General features: G+C 41.8%; 1 protein-coding gene across 3 annotated transcripts; it reads right to left on the reverse strand.

The window, feature by feature from the left end:
- Positions 1-1,745: 1,745 nt before the first annotated feature.
- Positions 1,746-23,463, reverse strand: RNF19B (ring finger protein 19B). Of its 3 annotated transcripts, none has more exons than XM_057704290.1 (9): positions 22,705-23,460; positions 11,902-12,107; positions 10,578-10,722; positions 9,062-9,224; positions 8,509-8,623; positions 7,357-7,497; positions 6,213-6,420; positions 3,591-3,722; positions 1,746-2,570 (listed from the first exon to the last, which is right to left on the reverse strand). In XM_057704290.1, exons 1-9 carry the CDS (start codon positions 23,331-23,333, stop codon positions 2,102-2,104), a joined length of 2,208 nt encoding a protein of 735 aa, XP_057560273.1. In that variant the 5' UTR covers positions 23,334-23,460; the 3' UTR covers positions 1,746-2,101. The 3 variants fall into 3 exon arrangements, with proteins under 3 accessions (XP_057560273.1, XP_057560282.1, XP_057560287.1); XM_057704299.1 differs by having other exon boundaries at positions 10,578-10,719; positions 22,705-23,459; XM_057704304.1 differs by lacking the exon at positions 3,591-3,722 and having other exon boundaries at positions 22,705-23,463.
- Between the last annotated feature and the right edge of the window lie 77 nt (positions 23,464-23,540).

The raw sequence follows: 23,540 nt of genomic DNA on the forward strand, positions 1-23,540 counted from the left end.
AGAATTTAAACTTTCCCCATTTTCTAAGCTGAGAATCAACTTTTCCAACGCATTACTCATGTTCTCCTCCAGGTGGTGCTGATGGGCCTTCTCATCTGCTCATGTCTAGGAGCTACAACAGTGTTGCAAAGGATGAGAATAAACTTAGTTTTTCCTAGCCTCTGGTCTAGAGCTTTTTTTGGATCGCACCCATAATCTCCCTTATTTCTTATTATTCCTGCAAGAGGAAAAAAAAAAGGTATGGGCCTTTAACACAAGCATTTTCAGTACGCCATCACACAATCTTTCCAACTGCATAGCTAGGATTATGATCCCCATTTTGGCTAAGTGAACACACACTCAGAGTAAATAGCCCAACTCTCACAGCAGTTAAGAACTGGAGCCTAGATAAAAATACAGGTTTGGCTGCAAACTCCTGCCCCTCCAAAAGACTTCCTTGATTTCATCCAAGTTAACTGCTCTCTTGATGAGGCTTCAAGAGAAATACAAGTCTTGAGTTAATTTGCATTTCAGAGATTTCCACACTGTCGGTCCCTTTCCCCACCAAGTTCCCTTTTTCACACAAAGACACCCCCCTGGGCATTCTTCCAGGGACCCAAAGTCCACTAACAGTATTTCCTGTCCAGGTGCAGGGCAATGTGTTAAGTCTGGCTGCAGTGCCCAAGAGATAAGAATCTTCCAAGTTGGCTGTTGTCCAGAGTCATCATCCTTATTGTAGTAAAGCACAGGCCAGGAAGACAAAGAGCAGGTGCATCTGTGAAAGGAAACAGAAAGCCATCTGGTCCTCAGGGAAAGGATGTTTTCAATTATTCCTCTGGGCCCAGGGCTAAGGTGACAGAGAAGTTTGGCACTGGAAACTCCTTAAATACTGTCTGAGAGTTGGGGCTGTTAGGGGCATGAGAGAGTAACTGACTCACACAGTCACAAAGTAAATTACTGCCAGATTTGGAATCTCATATCAGGTCTTGTGAATCTTTTAATTTTTCTGCTATACTATGTATGAGATTTCATTTCTAAGGCCACTGTTCTAGACACAGCCAAAACCCCAAGTAGTGCTAACTTAGCTCAATTCTGACAAATTTATAAGATCAGATAAAATTAAATGTTGTGATTTTGATGGCATGTCTCCTCTCTCCTTTCATTACCAATTTAGTCAGACTCCTTAATCCCTCTTACTTAAACTAGATGGGCAAAACTAGAGAGTTTTTTGAAACGAGGAACACGTACTGCGAGCATAACAAACACCTAGGATATTGCCTGGTGATTATGTAGAATAGGGGCACTTCTTTATCCAGTAATACTCTGTTCCCCAACTTATAAGCAAGCAACATTCACTGGGGTTTCTGAAGAGCCACTGGAACTGACACGCCTGCCCTCTTCTGAAGCACATTTCTAATAGTGACTATAGTGCAGAAAGGGGTAAATAAAACTTTAATAGGAATACTGCACAGCTGCCTCTAGAGGGCAAACAAGGCTCACTTTAATCTACAGCTTCTCTATCTGGCTGACTCAGCTAATTCTTCAGTCTGACTACACAGTCCAAAACAAGCTTGGCTTTGCCTCCTGTCATGCTAGGAGTCGTCGGTTTATACATGACTGCACGGCAGTCTGGTGAGAATACCATCCTTCTTCTCTGGGATGAGGAAAGCTTAGATCTAGAGATTGTTAAGGACGTAGTGGTCTATTTCCATCAAACACTTGGCTCTGGAGGGCTATCCAAGCCAAGGAAAATGAGAGGAGTTGAATTACGACAGAAATCTTTATTAAAATGTGTCCTTCAGTAATATGTTAGCACACATACAATATACACACATACATCTGTACACTCTTTGACACACCTCACGGATTGCCACCATCAGTTTAACCAATAAATTAAAACTAAAAAAGGGTTGGGGGGGGGAAGGGGTCAGGGGGTGGAACTAAGGGCAAAGTTTCCATGTCTCATCTGGTAAGAAATCGCAAATTTCTCAGAACTTCCCTGGGGAAAACCTGTGACCAGAGAATCTTTGAAATAAAATACATAAATCCCTGCCCCCGCCCAAAAGATTCCAAAAGATGCAGCTACAAGTGTGCTTCTCAGAACAGGAGCATTCATTCCACCTCATACTCTGGCCTCTGCATCTTCCGGCTTCAAGACAGTCTTCCCCTCAGCTGGGGCAGAGAGGTTCATGTGGGCACTTGGGCTCGGTGCACCTGGGGCTCTGGGTGTTGAGGGGCAGGCTGTGGCTTGGGAGCGCGGGGAGCCACACTCATCTGAGGTGATGTCTGGTACATCGTCTGACTGTGCATCAGAGCTCTCCAGGTCACTGCGGATGCTCTCGGGCTGGGCCAGGCTGACGTCCCAAGGTTTGCTGGCCAGGCAGTCTTTCTGTTCACAGCTTTGGTGTTTGCACGGGGGAGCCTCTTCATTGCTGCCACTGCCACCACCGCCTCCACCACCACCTTCTTCTTCATTCTCTGCCATCTGCGCATGAACATGGAGGGAGTCCTCCGTGCTGCTTCCACTCACCAGCTGATAGTGGCTTGGTTTGGCTTCAATGTCCACTTGGATTTCCATATTGTTGCATTCTCTGTGGAGACAAAATCCACTTTGCTGAATCATGCATGGGTCATGCTATACCTGTTGGTAAAAGCAGTTTGTGGGTTCAGGATTAGAAAGTCCAAAAACATAGGTAAATAGTAGAACAGAGCTCACTTTTAGAGAAAATAAAATTCAACCTAATACTCAAATAAAATGGAAAAGAACAATTAGATCTTTTGGTTGATTTGAAGTATGTACACAAACACAAACATCTCTGCCAATTTCTTTATTTCTTTATTTTAAAATTTTTATTGGAGTATAGTTGATTTACAATCTTGTGTTAGTTTCTGCTGTACAGCAAAATGAATCAGTTATACATATACACACATCCACGCTTTTTTAGATTCTTTTCCCATATAGGTCATTACAGAGTATTGGGAAGAGTTCCCTGTGCTATACATTAGGTCCTTATTAGTTATTCTGCCAATTTCTTTAAACAACTAAAAATAAGCTTCCAAAATTCAACTAAGGGTCAGAGCCTCACACTATCTTACTCAAAATATGAAAGTGAAAGAAGAGTCACAGCTTTTTCCTTCTCTGCCACAATGAGAAGAAACCAGAATCTCTCCAGTAGGGAGTGCTGCAATAACACCATACCAGATACACTAGCTTCTCAAATATAAAGAAAAATAGGCTACAGAAGTCACATCAAGCAAAGAGCAACATGAGAGCAGAAACCACAGAGCCACATACATCAGTGAACACTAATCTAGCTCTTCAAGTTCCATGTGAATAATTACACTGTTGGAATAGCCAAGAAAAGAAAAGAAAAGGAAAGAAAAAAAAAGGAAAAGAAAGCAAGAACCTCTAAAAATCAAGTGCTAACAAGAATGAATCAAGAGATGCCAGACACTCCCATACCAAGAACTTGCTCCGTGAATTCACACGGTATACACACTATGTATCCCACTAGTTGGTACATAGAGCCCTAGCATAAGGCATTGAGCTTCTAAGGCCAAAACCCAACTAAAAATTGCAACCTCTCCTAGGCATCTGACTGTTCACCTACCTGTCCTGTGGGTTGTAGGAACTGATTATGGAACCGGCCATAGCACGAGTACTTGCGTTGTCACTAATTGCACCAAGACTGGCTGTGTCTTTGGGGAAAATTTCCTTTTGGACATCGGCTTGGACTTCTAACCTGTGTAAAGAGGGGACGTTTAAGTTAATATGAGACCTGGGTGTTCCGAGACAGTCTGCTTCCTGGCACATACCTCTTCTGTTATTCTCCTGCAAACTGAGTTGATCTGATCTTCTCCAAATGTCAAACAGCTCAAATAGAGGCCCACACATCTTCTCTCTTAAATTTATCTATTGAAATCGTCCCCTCCTTTCCATCCCCACTGCTACTGCTTAACTTCAGGCCCTCAGCAGTCCCCAAGTGGGTAATTGCAATTGGGTTCTCTTTCCAGTAGCCCTAAGTCCAAGTCAAACAACTTCCAGATCAATGCCAATGTGGACAAAAACCCGATCACTCTAACAGTCCTCTCTTGGCTCCCTCCTGCCAACAGGCATTTAAGGTGTACTAATCTGCCTCCAAGCTCTCTTACCAGTTCCATCATAATCACACTGAATTTTTTTCTTCCCTCACGCAACGCACCCATACACATTTTATACCTCTATGACTTTGCATATGCTTGTCCCTCTCTCTGGAAGTTTCCTTTCTCTATGTGACAAACTCATACTCAGTCCTTAACAACAAAGGAAGTATCATCTCCCTTCATTCTTCCATCAAACCAGTCACTTCCTGCAAAGTGCTCCCACAGCATCTACCTATTAACTCAATTTACGCATCTCTTTCCCACTCATCTGTGAGCTCCAAAAAAGGAGAGACCACATCTCATTCACACTTTACCTTCCATGTCTTGCACGTACTAGGAACGTAAACATTTAGCAATCAAAATTACCCTCAGGCTATGAGCTTAAAGGACATATAAGAGTCAACCTCTGACAAGAGCAGCAAACTTCCCCAATGGTGTCTCAGAGGACCCACAGCACTTCCTTCTTGGCCCCAATATCATTTGGTTGCACACTTAAGTATTTCCTCATGATAGGTTTCACAGTCAAACCCATCTGACTCATTCACTTCCTATAAAAGGCTTTCATAGAACTGGAACAGCTGGACGGGTTAAGCTGCAGTTTCAGCAAGTCAGTCTCCAATTGTGTCTGCTTATTTCCAGGGGTGTTGGTTTTAAGAAAGCACAGCAGTGAATTCTCCAGCATGTGGAGGCGGGATCCCCTAACAGAGACAACCAGAGTCATGAGATGCAGACTGGTCAGCAGCAGCCTGCAGCTGCACATTCAAACAACCTCCATCCTGCTGCCTGAGTCTTGCTCTGCTGCTCCAGCCTTAGATGCCCTTCAAGAACGTGCCAGGGAAATAAGGCAATGTAATGGAAAGTGCACTGAGTCAGAGACCTGGGTCCTAGTTCCAGCTCTGCCATAGAATCATCTCAGAATTGGAAGAGGCCTTTCACAAAGGCCATCTCCTTAAGTGGTTCCCAGATGCTAGTCTGTGCAATGGCTATACGAGAATCACCTGGGGATCCTTTTCAAAACACAGATCCCTAAATCTGGGAGATTCTAATTTGTTAATTCTGGGATAGGGCGTTGAAATCTATTTTTAAAAGGCTCCCAGGTGACTGACAGGCACTCAGCCGTGGGATCCAGTCCATCTGCCGTCCGTTGCTTGACTCCTTCTAAGAGACAAATGGCCCTCCGGTCTCACTTTAAACACTTCCCAGGGGTAGACAGATCAGTACCTACTAACGTAATCCATTCCTTCTTTGGACTTTATATCGATTTTTCCTACAGACTCTATATAATGAAACAAAACTAGTTTCCATCTAGCTTCTTTCTACCAAATCATCTTAATCTATCTCTTGGCATGAGGCAGAAGTCTTAATCCTTTTTTCCAGTTCAAGGCCCCTCAGATATCTGAAGGCAAGCATCTCCCATACCTCCCTACCTCGTTTTGTACAACCTTTACCCCTCCCCAGGCCTCTCTTCTCTAGTGCATTCAAATAACTGCTTCTCATGTAACATCTGCTATGCTGCTCTGAATATGTTCTATTTTTTCCTAACTGGTGAAATGACCAACCAAATCACAACCTTTTTAGTCATAAAGCTTTACATATTCTCAACACAAGTTTATAGCATTGATTTTCCTTATCTATCAAATGGGAACCAGAATAGGAAGTTTATAAGGATCACAGCACCAATAAACCAACAAGATACAGTATAAATGCTGTTCAACTAAAAGCCAGTGATATGCCTATGGAGGGCACAGTCTTAGGAATTCTACAAAAATGCATGCTCCCTCTTCCTGAGGGAGGCAGCCTAACATAGTAGAGGAGGGTGTGAAGTCAAGATCATTCTTTACATGGAGCCACCATGGTGCAGTGGGAAGAAACACAGAACTTTATGTTAAGTCACTCAACCTTTCCAGCCTATTTTGAATTTTAAAAGTTAAAAAAAATACAAAACAACCCCCCCCCGCCCCACACAAAAACCACCATTGATGACTAAATCATAATGAGATGCTATATGAGACATGCCTAGCACAGAGAAATGGCTCAATATGATATGTTATTTCTTATAATTCCAACTGGTTCTGTCAGAAATTGCTTACCTGCTGTACTTTCCCTTGCCACTGGAAAGAATGCCACCACTCAGTGTGCCTCCTGAGAGGGCTGCAAAGCTGGCAGTTTCGCTGTATGGACCTTGCATAACACTGAGTCCATCTGTAGGGCTTCCACTGGTGCTCAACACGCTAGTTAGACCTTCAATGCTACTTTCCCCAATGCTGGGATTCTTGAGGGCTCGCCATGCATCTGCCACTGGAGATGGAACCAAACATCTCAATTGAAGATAGCACAGCATCAAAACAGAGTCTGGCATTTTCCTGCAAGGACTCTTCAGAATGGAGAATACTCATGTAGAAAAATACTCATTTATTCACTTAATGAACAGCTACTACATGCAGCCACCACATACCAGGTGTTTTAACACATGCTCACATTTAATCTTCCCAATAACTAGGAACTAACAGCCCCAATTTTAGATGAGGAAATGAAAGCTTAGAACTAAATGCCTTGTCCGTGGCTAGTCACACAAAACTACAATCTGATTCTGAGTCTACTATTCTTTCCATTACACTATAGATGCCATCTAATTAAACGTGAAAATTTCAAAATACATTTAGGTCGTGTGCTGATTCTAGTAGGAAGTTTGAAAGACCTTTGGGATCTCTGTGTCCCAGGTTGGCTAATATGGTAAAGTGGAAACAACATTAAAGTCAGAAGACTTGCTATAGTTCCAACTCTGCAGAAGCTCTTAAACCCATTTAACAGATGTTGAGACAACAGCTTAAAGAAGTTCCCATTAATTGGGGATAATAACAGCCCTGTCTCTCTCTCTCCAGAGCTGTTGTAAAAGCCAAGTGAAATAATAACTGTGTAGTCTTCTGAAAATTATAAAGTACTGTGCATATATAAGACTTAATTGTCATTATAATAATATAATTTACTATTACCAGCATACTTAGAGTTACTTGGAGTCCTACTAGTTTGTACCTGCCACACAGAGGCAAGTACCAGAGGAATTAACCTAATAACTCTGGAACAAAGAAATGAAAAGCTAAAAATACTTTACCTCCTATAAAGCTCATTATCCAAAGTAATCCAATGTCAATCTCTCTGTAAAATGTGCTGAATTTTACTGACTTTTATCTTGTGTCCCATAAATTAAAAGGGAAATTAAAATTCTCCTTTTACCTGTGATTGGGCCATCATCTTCATCAAACTCAATTTTCACTCCCTTTCCATTGGCCGTACTAACTCCACAGCCACCTCCGCGACAAAGAGAAATGGGCACAACGCCATAGACATAAGCCAGCATAATAGGGACACCAATACCTGGGGAAGAGAAGGAAACACGTCAGCAGGCCCTCAGGTTGCAGCTGCCCTGAATTCTCCCTCCCAGGGCTGAACACAGACAAACCACTTTATAAAGGGCCAAGGAAAGACAGAAGATGACTTTGCTAAAGAGGCTGCCTGGTCAAACAGAATGATGACTTGGAATCAGAAAGGTCTGGATTAGAATCCTGTCTCCAATTTACTAGCCGTTATGACCTTGGACATATCTTCCTAGGGTTGCCAATGATCAATGTAATGTATAGTGCCCAGAACAGTAAATACATGTTGCTTTCATTTCCCCCTTTCCATTCACTGCTGAAGTGCTAATCCAAGAACCAATCAATAATCAAACATTAACTAAGTGACTCCTAGGATTTAGGATCCCCCCAGAGTGTTAATTCCAAAATTTTACTGCTGTAGAAGGCAAAATGGCTTAGTTGTTAAGAGCCCAGACTCTGAAGTCAGACTGCCTTGATTCATGTCCCAGCTAAGTGACCTTGGGCAAATGACTGCACCTTTCTGTTACGACTGTGCTGCTGTGAGGATTAAATGAATTAACACAGACCTGATCCTGGCACGTGGAGTGTCTCAATAAATGTTAGCTATATTATTATTATTGTTCTAAAACAAACCCTCATGCCTCCCAAAATACTGTGAGGCATTAAGCAAATCAAAAGTAATTTTGTTTTGTGGGTTCCATGGCAAGTAGAGAAGGAAGAGGAAGGGTGAAAAACTAGGCCTTAAAGCAATAGTCTTTAATTCAATCTTTTTTATGTGCCAGATGGAGTTCTAAGCACTAACTTAAGAATGAAAGATCCCAAGTTCTGATACTTTAGTGTGGCTGATAATAGTAATAGTGCCTAATAGAGTTAACTCCCAAGGTGGGTCTGACCTAAGATGTAGGAGCCTCCAGGGAGAAACACCTGGCCAGCTGGCTAAACTGCCAGGCCAGAAAGCTGATGGGAGTCTATAGGGTAAGGGGAGGAGTAGTGGTCCTGGCTAGCTTCTTACCAACACTAACTGCAGCAATAACTGGGGATGCAATGACTGACAAAGTCACTCCTCCTGTGATAGCCAAATTCCTCTTATGTTTGGAGGTTTTCCTTCCCTCATACCTGCTATGAATCTAAGAATAAAAAAGAAAATCCAGGTCAGCAGGTTAGGACATCAATCGTTCTGCTGGGGAGAAAAAGGATAAGTTATCTATATTAAAACATATTCCACCATCTCAAAGGGACTTCTTTCACGCATTTTAATCTAACTCAGACCAGGATGATATAAACTAATAAAGAAAAAGTGAATACAAGAAGAGACAAAATAACTCAGGGGAGTGAAGTAGGCATTTCACCTTTAAGTCACTGAGACAAACCAGGCCCAGGATGTTAATAAGAACTTTCAGATCTCTTGGAGGTTTATGAAAATCCATTTAAGAAATTAATGTTATTTTTACTCAAGAACCAGCTGGTTTTCAGGCTGCTCTGAAATACAAGCTCCTCCCCATTTCCTTCAAACCTTTACCAACAAACCTGAAGATGGAACATGCACAGAACTCAACATTTCTTACCTTCCTGCCAACATAAACAGGAATGCCAATGACCATGGCAGGAATGGCAATGCCAGCAATGAGGGAAATCCCCACCGGAGCACCAATCAATGTGCCCAGCTGCCAAAGAATTTTCTTCTTACGGCTCCATGGCTTCTTGCCCCAGAATGTACAGCCAGAGGGGCTGCAGAGGAAACATGCTAAAGTTAATGTCACTTCTACAAATGCAGCTATTGTTATCAGAGAGCTTGACAAGAGCAAGAGCCTTCTTTTCTAAAGGAGTGATTAATAGTTACAAGAGGTTACAAGAAATGAACTTATTACATGAGGGGCAGCGAAGGACAAGGCCAGACTATTAGAGTTCTGGCTCTTTACTTTTTTCTTTGTTTTTTTTCTGTAAAGGCAGGCCTCTGGACTTCCATTCTTTTCTGCTGAACTCTGTCCTCTCTAACCACCAAACTGAACCTACTTCTTTGAGTGATACTACATGGGATCCTACATAGCCTATGCACTTGATATCTCATCCAAACACACTGTGCCCTGCAGCTAACGAACTCTCTCTGATTTGCAGTTTTCTCGGCATATGTAGATATTGCAACCATGTTCCTGGGATAGGATATAAAAAGACTTCATCATACCCTTTATGACAGTTTCATATTCTGAGTTTGGCTACTTTTACACTCAGCTCTTCTGAGTACAACCATTTTTGTTCACTCCTTTTGTCCTGTCTTCTCTACTAGATAGGGCAAGCAATTTTGAAAGTAGGGATCTTGTCTTACGCACCCGTGTCCCCAATAATTGGTATTCTCTAAGTACTCAAATGTTTGCTAAATTGGAAATGAAACTGTTTCATCCACACAATGAATGTTAAGTTTGTAAATATTAACTCCTTCAGGACAATATTTTAATGACTACTACAATCAAGGAACTGTAAAAAGGTAACACTGGCCTTAAGACACTTAATATAGCTTCACAAAATTAGCCATGTAAATGAAGTAAAAGTCATGATGATATTTATAAAGGAATATTTAAAGAATGTCAGTAAAGAAGAATGAGGCAGAAAAACTGGGGGACGGCATCACAGATGGAAAGGCATTTAAAGTGGCCCTTGAAGGCTGGATAAGAACAGAACAGGTTGAGATAAAAGAGGGTTGCTGGGGTGAGGTGATTAGAAAGCATTCCAGGGAAAGGAAAGAACATGAACAAGTATGGAGGTAAGATGGCACAGAAGAGACAGATAATCTGGGATATAGCATGTATGAAAGCAAAATCGAAAAAGGTATATTAGGGCCAGACTGTAGAAAACCTTAAACGCCATGCTAGGGAAACTGAACTTTATCTTGGAAGGCAATGGAGAACAGTCACTGGAAGTTGCTGAGCTGGAGAAAAACATGATTGGAAAGGTATTTCAGAGGAACTTTTTACAGCTTCCTTATGCTGTAATGAGAGGACAGGCAATGATGTCTCTTTGATATCCTTTTCCCTAAGTTAGTAAGAGAACAAGACTATAAAAGCAATGGACACTTTCTCATCTCACCTGAGGTAATGCAAGTCTGAGATCTCTTTCATACAAAGCCAACAGAATTCACAGCCACACACTGCACAGGTCATATGATTACAGCTTCCATCATTCATCTTGATAATGTAAGCACCGCATCGTGGGCATGGCTTGATGTCATCTGCTGAGGTGGGGAGGAAGAATGGATAGAAAAATACCCCTAGTTAAACCTAGTTTGATCTTATTATTCCTAGGAGTATGCATAAGAAATGAAGAGGCAGTCAAGAATTCTTGACAGAGGATTCCAAATTGTGCAACCCACTTCACAGGAAGGCTGGCTATGTCTAGACCTCAGGAAATTTCATAAAATGGATCCTGTCTCGTACTGAGCTGCCTATCCCCCATTCTGGCATATTACATAGCACTTGAGCCACACTCTGAGCAAGGAGACTTCCCTAGAGAGAAAGATGGTTCCAAGAAAAATGGAATTTTAGCAGCCAATAGGCTGGCAGAATTAAAAGCACAGTCTTACAGGAAGAATAGTCTGCAGCCTGCATTTGGCTTTAAGTCTTAAAAAATTTTAGTTTAGGAAACTCATTTCTCAGGTTCAACAAGTATCACTGTGACTTGCTGTTAACACAATCCATGGTCCCTTCCCATGATACTTTAAAATTCAAAACCTAAAAACAACTGAGTATGCTATGTAGCATACACGTAATTTTCACAGCAGCCTAAGAACTATCCTATTAAAAAGAAAATTTAGGAGATTATGCTGTGCCAGGAAAAAGTGAACAATAAAATCTTTCCTACTAGCTTCTCCAAAATGACATCAGTGAAATAAAGCACATTTATAAAAGGCAATAAACGCACTGACATTTTAAAATAGGTTTACATATCAAGGCTGGAACTGAATGTGTGAGAGTCTTCCTTTTAAGGTTAATCATTAATCCATACTAATATTATCTCCTTTTCCTTAAATCTGTACCCTATTTCCAAAACCAGTGATGCACTTAAAGCAAGTAGGAAAACAGTATAGGTTTAATACTAAACGTCTTTCTGCTCACAATCAAGGTTCTGAAAAAGCCCCTAGCGAAAGAACCTAATTGCTCTCCAATCTGAGACATATTACCAAGAAGGTAGAAACTATAGAATTCAGTTTTGCTTTATTCCAATTTCACCTGGGTTGGATAAGCTATAAACGGTCAGAGAGAGAAGCTACATACCAAATACAGCATTGAAAGTATTACCAAATTGTTTCTGCTCTCTAATCCTTCAGTTATACAGTAAGGTAATCTCCCCCAGCTTTGGGTTCACATTATGAAATATCAAATAAAGAGACAAATGAGACAATGCCAACTTATACCTGGTCCAGATTCTTGCCCATAACTGAGACCTGAAGTGTGCTTGGTCCGAACTCGCAATGTCTGCGCCCTCTGCTGACGGGCCATATCGCATGTCTGATTTGGATGCCATATTTGCTTGCAGTGGTAACAGAACTCAGTCTGGCAGCCTTCCCTCTCACAGGTCAACTTTGGGCAGCTGGCACAGCCATAGGCAATAACAGCATACCTGGGTAAGGAAATAGGAAGAGATGTAAGTAAGTTAAGACATTATACATCAGTTCCATAGGGTGACACTGTTTGGTGCCCCCCCCACCACTTCATACAATGTACAGGAAAGAACACACATATAACACACACGCACAAGCACACCTAACAAACTGTAAAACATATTGTGTGTGAGAAAGTAAATTTCTTCTTGAGATTCTAGAAACACAAATCATGTATTTTCTGAAAATACTGGGGAAAATATCACATTTAGCCACTGCCCCCCACCCCCCTGCACTACGTGGCATGTGGGATCTTAATTCCCTGATCAGGGCTCGCACTCGTGCCCCCTGCAGTAGAAGCGCAGAGTCTTAACCACTGGACTTGCAAGGAAGTCCAGCCTGAATTTCTAGCATGTATTCAGTCATAGTTTAAGCTGCTTTATGAGCAGTCTGTCACAGCAAGTTTCATAAATAAGGGTACAAAACTATTTCCTTTTGATGGTTTGCTACATTTAGAGAAATTATAATTTGTTTAAAGCATAGAACATTTGTAAAATAAAGAACAGCAAAAACTAAACCAAGTATACTTTTTAAAAATTGCAGTATAGTTGATGTACAATATTATATGTTTCAGGTGTACAGCACAGTGATTCACAATTTTTAAGTTATATCCCATTTATAGTTATTATAAAATATTGGTTACATTCCCTCTGTTGTACTATATATCCTTGTAACTTATTTGCTTTATACATAGTAGTTTGTGCCTCTTGATCCCCTATCCCTATCTTTCCCATACCCCTTCCCTCTCCACACTGGTAACCACTAGTTTGTTCTCTATATCTGTGTGTCTATTTCTTTTTTATTATATTCACTAGTTTGTTTTATTTTTTAGATTCGCATATAAGTGATATCATCCAGTATTTTTCTTTCTCTGTCTGACATTTCAATTAGCATAATGTCCGCCCGGTCCATCTGTGTTGTTGCAAACGGCAAGATTTCATTTTTTTTTTTTAAGGCTAAGTAGTATTCCATTCTATATGGATATGGATATAGATATATAAATATCTTTTTAATCCATTCATCTCTTGATGGACACTTAGGTTGTTTCCATATCTTGGCAATTGTTAATAACGCTATGAATGCTGTTATTGGGGTGCACGTATCTTTTCAAACCTGTGTTGTTGCTGTTTTCAGATAAATACCCAGGAGTGGAATTGCTGGGTCATATGGTAGTTTTATTTTTAATTTTCTGAGAACCCTCCATACTGTTTTTCATAATGGCTGCACCAATTTACATTGCCACTGATGGTGTATGAGGGAGGGTTCCCTTTTCTCCACATCCTTGCCAACATTTGTTTTTGTGGCCTTTCTGATGATAGCCACCTGACAGGTGTGAGGTGATACCTCACTGTGGTTTTAATTTGCATTTCTCTGAAGATTAATGATGTTGAGCATCTTTTCATGTGTCTGTTGGCCATCTGTACGTTTTCTCTGTAGAAATGTGTACTCAGGTCTTCTGCCCATTTTTCAATAGAATCATTTTTTGTTTGTTTGTTTTGATGTTGATTTGTATGAGCTGCTTATATATTTTGTATATTAACCCCTTAGTCACATTATTAGCAAATATTCTCTCTCATTCAGGGGGCTGTCTTTTTGTCAATGGTTTCCTTTGCTGTGCAAAAGCTTTTAAGTTTAATTAGGTCCCATTTAGATGTGCCTTTATTTCCTCTGCTTTAGGAGACAGATCAAAAAAATATTGCTATGATTTATGTCAAAGAGTGTTCTGCTTATGTTTTCTTCTAGGAGTTTTATGATTTCAACACTTTTTTGTTTTTAAGTTTCACAGTGAAGCTGGTCTGATGACAGACTGAGAGACAATGGACAAAGATGGACTCGTGATCAACTTCCATTAAGAGCTCATATTATCTTTCCCCCAAATTTATTTTCCAATTTGAATGTGTACCTTGAAATATCTTCTTTCTTGATGGGTTCCAAAATCCAAGAATACTACTCATCTACCTTATTAATTAACATAGAATATGGCCATATCTCTCCCCAATCCCTTCTGACACATATTCTTAGTAAAGATGGACCATTCAGAATCTATCAGCACCAGCATCAACTGTTTCTTATAATTCATGTTTATTTACCAAGAATTACTTTCCTAAAACAATCCAGTATATTTACAACTATTAGTCTTTCTGACTAATTCTAAAAATGTCAACTAAATGCACAGACTACCCTAAGAAGTGGACCCTTATTTAAAATGATTTCTTTTAAGCAATTTAGGACTTCCTAGGTGGTGCAGTGTTAAGAATCCGCCTGCCAATGCAGGGGACACAGGTTCAATCCCTGCTCCAGGAAGATTCCACATGCTGTGGAGCAACTAAGCCCGTACGCCACAACTACTGAGCCTGTGTTCTAGAGCCCGTGAGCCCATGTGCCACAACTACTGAAGCCAGTGTGCCTGTGCCTAGAGCCTGTGCTCCACAACAAGAGAAGCCACCACAATGAGGAGCTTGTGCACCACAATGAAGAGTAGCCCCCACTCGCTGCAACTAGAGAAAGCCCGTGTGCAGCAATGAAGACACAACGCAGTCAATAAATAAGTAAATAAATTTATTTTAAAAAAATTTTAAGTAATTTAAATATGCAAATAAAGAAGGGAAAACAGCAGTTGTGAAAGTTCAAACAATTTTTAGACAGGTCAATGATTGCAGGCTTAGGTGCTGCCATCTGGGCTTTGTCATCCATCCCCTATTCCTTGCTCTCCTCCAATAGCCAAAGACCTCAAACAACTTAAACAAAAGACTAACAACATTTTCTTGGATTTATCCCATGATTTGTTTGCTTATTTGATTGTACACTAGATGTTCATAATAGCAACTTAAGTTCTCGGGTTTATCATAGATTCTGCAAGTTGATTTGAGAATGACACTGAAAATACCGATGACAAGGTATCATCTATGTTACATAATACAGGCTGTATTAAAACTCTTCTCAGAAAGAGAAAAGTGAGAAGAGGTCAATGTATGAATGCAAATGACTCATATCCTGTAGGAGTTCTGAGCAAATTTATCCCATCTAGTTGCAAAATAACTACTAAAGATAAACAATGTTTCTCCTGAAGAAAGTGACTTGCTTGATACTTTGTGTTAAACGAGAAAGGTACTGGACGATCTCAGAAAGTTAAGTCAACTCTGACAATATAAATGAGAGAGACTGCCAGTCAGGAAGCTTTGAACACTTCATGATCCATTCCTAGCTCACACAGTGGGAGTAAATATTTATTTATTCATTCATTCGTTTTTATTTTTTAAGATTTATTTATTTATTTTTATTTTTGGCTGCATTGGGTCTTCGTTGCTCTATGCGGGCTTTCTCTAGTTGTAGCAAGTGGGGGCTTCTCTTCTTGTGCAGCATGGGCTCTAGGCGCATGGGCTTCAGTAGCTGCAGCATGTAGGCTTCAGTAGTTGCAGCAATGTGGACTCGGTAGTTGTGGCTCACGGGCTCTAGAGCGCAGGCTCAGTAGTTGTGGCACACAGCTTGGTTGTTCTTCTGCATGTGGGATCTTCCCAGACCAGGGATCAAACTCGTGTTCCCTGCATTGGCAGGCAGATTCTTAGCCACTGGGCCACCAGGGAAGTCCCAGGAGTAAGTATTTATTAACAGATCCCTCTTTTTTATTTCAAAGGACATTTGATAGGATTGACAAGGTCATTTTTGGGTGTGGAATTTGGTTCCAAGGAAGTAAAATAACCCCAAATACTCACGAACCCATAGCAACCTATTACCGTGACACAGAATTACTCAGGGCACGAGACTTGGCATTCCTGTTTTTGGGTGCCTGGTCTGGGATCCTTTCTCATGACTCATACTGCATGACACTGAGCTAATTAAAATCTCCAAACCTTAGATTCTATCCCTAAAATGGAAGTATAGGTGTTTGCCACCTTCAAGTGTAACTAAACATGTTTTAAAACTGAATTTGAGATCTTGCCTTGAAAGTTACCATATAAATACATAGCATATTTCGTCCTGCTTCCTGGTCTTTGCATACTCTATTCCTTTCTGCCTCAAAACACCCTTTCCTTACTTCTTGCCCTGGCAAATACTTATCCATTTAAGAAAAAGCTCAAATGTCATCCTCTCTACAAAATCTAATTAATCTCCAGGTAGTTGGTTGCCCACTTCCTGTCTGTGCATAATTACTTTACAATTCTTAACACATTACATTGTAATTATCTGTTTATATGTATGCTTCCCCAACCAGACTAGACAAGGAAAAGTATCAACCATTTTTTAATTTCCAGGGTCTAACACTCTGATTCATGCTTAAAATACCTGTGTTGAATGAATGATAGAGACCCTCTCCTGTTTGGGTTTTTTACTTTTCCTAGGTCATTTCACTCTTCTCCTGGGCCATTAATTTTCCCTAAACAATCTTTTAAACTTATCCATGTACCTATTGGCTTTCTATATGCCAAGTACTATAACTTAATTCTAAAATTCTGTATAAGTCCTTCTGAGGAGTAAACTCCTAAATTCTGAATAGGGTAATCTTCCATCTCAGGTAGTCAAAACAACAACAACAACAATAACAAAAACCCTTCATCCTTGAGATGAAATCTGCCTTGGCTATCTTGTTCCTTCTCTTCTATGTCCTACACTGGAGCCTCTCTCCTACTCTGCTCTTTTAGCTGAACAGAGCATTCAAGTTTGCTAATTAGAAGCTAAATGGAAGGTGTAGGAAATTGCATGATGCTAAGAACACAGGCGCATCCTTTCTCCTCCTTAAGTTCACACAACTTTTATTAATTTTGTTAATTTCCTATCTTTAGAAACATTATAATGTGTGACAAGCTAGACCACAGCATTACCTTACTCTGGCCCTGGGGAGAAAAAATTCCATTGTATGAATTTGATTATGCTCCAACAAACCTGGTAGTTAATGTGTTCCTATGTTACATCTGCACTTCACTGTTCCAGGCCATATAACTTCCTTTACAAACAGACCTTGAGCATATATAAGGGTGGAAGACATGGACCAAGTTGTCACAATGAGCCACTTTTCTCACTATCTTCCTTTTTATCGCCCTAGTTCAAACCCATGTCATCTCTTGACCAGACAACTGCAAGAGACTACTCTCTGGTCTCCTTATTCCCTACTCCAATCCAAATTCCAATCCCAGAAGTTTATCTATCATGATGTTACTCTTTTGCTTAAAATCCTTCAACAAAAAAGAAAAAAGTCCTTCAAACCTACACTTCTTGGCGTGGCACAGATAGACCTATCAATTTGAATCCAGTCTGCTTTTTCAGACTGATCTCAAGTCACTTCCCAGATCATGCTCCCCATACCGTACATCCAGAGGCTAATCAAACTAGACTCCACACTTAGTCTTGAATTTTTATACCTCCATACATTTGCTCATAACATTTTTGTTTAAGACACCATTTTCTCTATCCTCATCTTTGTTTGCCTGATATAAATTTCTGCTCATATTCTTCAAGCCCTGATCAAATATCACCTCTTCCACAAAGTCTTTACTGACATCATCATGCAAAACTTTTCATCCATCTTCTCTCTATCTACCTCCCATCTATCTCCTCTAATCAGGCCAAATCCCCCTTCAAGAGGACCATGTCTAAGTCCTTTTGTAATACCCAGTACTCACCTAAGGTTCAACACCATACGATTCTGAAATGTGCCTGCTGAATGATTACCTGTCTGTCCTCTTCTTGCCCACCCTCCCCTTATCTGTTTCTCCTCTCAAAACTGTGGTGTTCCTATTCTTTATCTTCCTTATCAAGAATTTAACTATTCATCCCATTCTTCTGGGACCTAATTGAAGGATTTTGTTCAGAGCTATAGAAAAAGTTGGAATATGGATATCCTAGTCTAGAGGAGCTCTCAACTGACTCAGAGCACAAAATTCAGTGTTTTGGTTTTGTTTGTTTTGTGTAATTGGAAATATTTTGTACAATTGTGTTCTGGAAATTTCAATGTAAGCAGTATTTTATAATTATATATATATTATTTTACTGTATATAAAAATATTGTATACATATCACAATGTATGGCAAATTATTTTATTCTCCTAGTTCAAGATGGTAGATGTAGCACAGATATGTTTATTCTCCCCTCTCCAATGATATGATTAAAATAATTAGAATGAATTGTACACACACACACACACACACACACACACACACACACACACACGAGATTCAGGGTTACATAAGGAAAGTAACAGAAGGCAGGCCAGAATAACTATTAAAGGAGTTTAGAAAATTGCAAATAGGGAAAATTTCAGGTATGCTTTAAATATGTTATCAAAATAAAACATGTTTCCTGTTGATCTCAGTTTAGGGAAATTATACCAGACTGAAGATTTGCATATTAGCATTAACAAGATTTACATTGTATATTAGTATTGTTTAAAGGGTTTAAGGACCCTTTCTAAGGAGCTCAGGAATAGAGTTGCTTTATTTTGTTCAAGTTAACATTTCCTAAGCTAATTCAATCATAAAACATTTTTCTTTCCAATAGTAATGCCTATATCTAGGGAAATATTGATGTAGGTGAAAAATAGAAAATAAGATCAAAAGATGTTTGGAGACCACAAAAGGTCTTAAATGATAAGGATAGATCATATAAATAAGTTCTTAAAGACATAAGAAGTCATCTTATAGGTCAGGTATGAGCAGTTTTAAGCAGCGGAATGATATAAAATGTCCCACTTTATAATGAGTACTTTGGCAAATATGAGAAAGATACATTGGGCTGGAGGATGATGTAAATGGTGTGTGGGGGGTGGGTTGTTGGGGGGATAAAGAGTTGTGAAAATGAAGCTACGGAGCTAAATTAAGAGAAGAGGTCCAGGAAGGCTTCAGAAAGGAAAATCCTCCCTCACTGACTGAGAAATCTGTCTTGCTCAAGGAGCTTGCTCTTCCCTCATAAACGTGTTAGACACAAATAGAAGCTTCCTGTTTATGAGATAATCCAGTCCAGTTGTGTAGGAAGGCTAATAGGTGACACTACCTTCTGGGGTCAGGTGAGGGGGGGTACTCTGCAGGAGACAGATGAAGCAATGAGAGGGTGAAGTGGTGGACCTGCACAAAGAATTTAGGTCAAGACAGCCTTATCTCCTATTCATCTGTACAGAAGATCTGACCCTTGTACGCCAAGAAATATTCTGTTGTCTCCTTTGCTCACCCCTCAGTCTTCTAGAAATTCTGAAGGGGTTTAAAGATAGGCAACAGGGCACTTGAGAGGAAAACATTACATGTTTACATGATTTGGCGGTTTCTGAAAAGATCTTGTGCGTAAGTAGAGACTCTAAGGGGTAGCAGATCAACTGTGCCATTTATCAGCTGTGAAACACTGGGTCCCACACTTAAACTTCTCTGAACTGGTTTCTCCTTTATAAAATGAGTTTATCACCATCTACCTGTGTGAAACTAAAATGAAATTATTTCTGAATGAAGTTACAGTCTGAAGACTATAAAGGACTATAAAAATGTCATTTGTCTGTATTCTGAGTTAATCTTTTCTCATTTGAAAGTATGTTTTAAAGATTACTCTTGGTGGGAATTCCCTGGCAGTCCAGTGGTTAAGACTCGGTGCTTTTACTGCCGTGGGCCCGGGTTTGATCCCTGGTCTGGAAACTAAGATCCCACAAGCTGAGCGCAGGGGAAAAAAAAATTACACTTGGTAATATTGTACTTAATAATATTAATAATAATGTGAATGTTTTCCCATGGAAATCAGTTCCCTTATTTATGAATAAAATAAAATTGTATTCAAGTTTCAAGTAAGGGAAAAGAAAAATTCAAGACTCTTCTCTCTGTTCCACAAATATTTTGCAAACAAAAGAATCCTTTAACATATAGTGTTCTTACTATCATGAGTAATCACAGTGAAACTAAGATCAGAACTCTGTAAGATCACTGATAAGCTCCCCTCACCCTGCCAAATACACACACATACACACAGGGAGCAAAGAAGGACTTGATAAATTTGGCTGGCAGGAACTTGATCTGTGGGCAGTAAAGATGGTCAGGTATGAGAAGAGATAACTGGGGTCTTAGGCTTCTCTTCTAGTTCTCATCCATGATTTTTACCGGACCCAGAAGAATAGAACAGTTTGATTAAAACAAAACAAAACAAGCTATTTTTCTCAAGACATTAAAAAGAGGTGGCAAAACCACTGGCCACATCCCCACCTATTTGGGAAGTGACAGAAATTTAAAGTTACTCCCTGTTTATCTAACACCTTCAACTGAATTCTCAAAACACTGAAAATATCAATTAGGCCTCTCAAGTAAGGAAAGGATTAGGCCTATTTCAGATAAGAAAATAAAGTAGGTAAGAGGCTGTTAACAACAAGAATGAGAAGAGAAACCAGATTCTAGCATACTTGACTCTCTCAATGTTGTCTTTAGGCCACACTTGATGAAATGACCCAAAGAGTAGCATCCCCAATAACGCTAATAAGCCTATGCTTTCTAATGCTCTGAGAGAAAAGAACTGGCCTTGGCTGGAGTCTGGAGTTAAGACCAATGTTTCAAGCCTGGTTCCACCACCCACTAGTTATATGACCCTAAGCAAGTCACTCAATTCATTTAAACTTCAGTTTCCTTATCTGTAAAGCTAGATCAAATCTATCTTACAATGTTGCAAGGATCAAATTAAATTATGTATGCCTGACACATGGATACTCAGATGCTAGTTTGCTTGCTTTTCCCAGACTTCACCTTCTTTAAACAGATAACATATTTAAAAATTATATGAAAATTGTTATAATTTTTTAACTAATCAAAAAAAACTCTAGGTGATAGTAATCCAATACTTGGTTAAAATAAGAAATGGCCTAATTCTTCCAAATTTCAGTAATGGTTTAGAGTTGTTATCATCGAGATTGTAAATTAATTCCTGTCCATTTTCATTGATGTGAGCAAAGACAGAGATTGACTTCAGAGAAATGAAAAACAAAAAGAGAACTTTTCCAGAAATATAATCAGTGATGCCACATTTCTCAGTTAAAATTCAAGGAAATTCACATCTCAAAAAGGAGTTAATATACTATTCCAAAATTACCCAAACAGTGTTCTCTTAAGTAAATATTCCTTTGGTTCAGAAAATAGATCAACAGTGTCTGTAAAACTTCAACACCATATAAATTAACCTCTTAAGGCTAGGAAGATCACCAGATCTCCAGATGTAAGCAAACTCTTCCAAGAGCCTACAAGTTTCTGATACTTATTAACTGAAAGTGAAAGTGACCTACCATAGACAAACACTCTAACCTTTGACCACAACACTTCAAACTAATTTAGAAACCCCATTTCAATGAACTTAACACATTCTTCTCTAAACAAGTTTCTCAGAATAGAAAACTAGAAGAAATTAACTCATCTTACTCCCCTAGATACTTTAAGACACGGCTTCTTTTGAAGGAGACAAATAGCAGCATCATGGAAATCTTAAAACGGCCTTGATATGTGGGCTACAATTAAAAGCCCTTCGTTAACTCCTTTGAAAGAAAGGAATACACAGCCTTTTACTAGGAGTCCCTAGCATCTTTCTAACCTCAAAATACCACACACAAGAATAAAATGATCTGTCCAAGGTCACAGAGCAGGTAATGCCACAGTCTGATGCCCCTCTTTGCTGCATGCAAATGTTCATGGGATGAACTGACAGTAACACACAATTAAAGTTTTAAAAGTAAGGGGGGGGGGTCTCCACTGACTGCTCCAGATGTCTCTGCATCTACTCTCTATTTTCTCACTGGCCTTACATACATGGTGCATCATTGAGAACTGAAGACCAGAGGAGCTGGGAAACACATTTTCTCCTACCATATCAACCTCTGGGCATCCCTGTCAGTGCCCCACTGCTTCTCTGGACAAAGAAAGGTTCTGTCCACTCCACACCTTGCCCCAGGCAACAGTGTAAGAACCACAGGGGGCCTCCCGATAGCTTGGCACAGAAGACACACCACAATGCCCAGGGTGCCCCCAGAGCGCTGCCAGTGAACTGTCCTTTCCCGCTAGTGCCATTTCCGTCACCTGCATTCCAACTTTCAGCAGTGGTGGGCAGAAAAAACACACCTTCTCCTGAAACGCTAAGTTTGCCCTTAGCCAAATGGACACGCCCCTCCAAAGCGCTGCCCCCTCAGAATGACAGCCTCTTTGCGTCCTTTGCCAGATATCCCTCCTCATCCTCATTAAGAGACACCCCCTATCTCTGGACAGAGGGGCAATCAGCCGACCAAAAACGGCCTCTCCCTGCCTCCTGACTTGATGGACAGCTCCCTTCTCACCGACTGCTCAGCCCCCACCTGAAGCCCACGGGCAGGGGTGGGGTGCCGGGTGCGTTTACCCCACTCGTCTGGGCTTGCCGATGGTTCCCGGTTACCAGCTCGCCGCAGTTGCCGCCTGGCCCTCCCTCCCCTCTCCCTCCGCGCTGGGACAGACACACACGCACCCACACCCACACACGGTGAGCGGAGGACTGCCCCTCGGAGCCGGTCACACGCGGGGTCCAGACCCAGGCCCCAGGCCCCCTCGGCCGCGGCCACCGCCCCCGGGCCACGCCCCCGCGCTCACCCGCAGTCCGGGGCCGGGCACCAGCGGCAGTCGGGGTCCGAGGCCAGATAGCGGCGCAGCATGAACTCTTCGTACTTGTGCATGAGCGGTGGGTCGGCGAGCAGCAGGCGGATGTCGTGCGGGTTGAGTCGCTCGCTGCACTCTGGGCAGCTGATGGGGACCCGGCTCTCGCTGATCTCCAGGCGCAGGTAGTGGCGGAGGCAGTCCCGGCACGAGCGGTGCGGGCAGCTGAGGAGGCGCGGGGCCCGCTCGGGCGGCAGCCGCACCAGGCACAGCGGGCACTCCACCTCCTCCGGGCCTGAGCCACCGCCCTCCGCCGCCTCCTCATCGTCTAACCCGGGCCCCGCCGTCGCCACGGCCTCCGCCTCGGCCTCGGCGGCCGGCTCGGAGGGCAGCGCCTCGGGCGGCGGGGCCTGGGCCGCGGTCGGGGCGGGCGGCGGCGGCGGCGCGGCCGGGGGCGGCGGCTCGGCCTGCGGCTTGGCCCGGGCGCGGCGGCCGCGGGCCGAGGCGGAGAAGACGCTGTGGAAGGTGAGGCGCCGGCGCCGGCCGCCGCTGCGGCACTTGGGGTCGGGCGCAGCTGCGTGTATGGATGTAGAGCGCGGCGACTCGGAGTCCTTCTCGGAGCCCATGGCCCCCACAGGCCGAGGAGCGAGGGGCGTCCAGCGCCGCCACAGCTCCCGCCTCAGCCGGCGCCCCGGGCGCCGCCGCCTCAGCTGCCCTCCCAGAGATAGAAACCGAGCAGCAACGACCAAGTGGTTATAAAGCCTCCGCCCCGCGCGCCGATACCGACTGCGCAGGCGCCTCGAGACACCTCACAACCCGCGCCACCCCGGCCG

Source organism: Hippopotamus amphibius, chromosome 1, assembly GCF_030028045.1.
Source record: "Hippopotamus amphibius kiboko isolate mHipAmp2 chromosome 1, mHipAmp2.hap2, whole genome shotgun sequence".
In the NCBI taxonomy this organism is placed as follows: Eukaryota; Metazoa; Chordata; class Mammalia; order Artiodactyla; family Hippopotamidae; genus Hippopotamus; species Hippopotamus amphibius.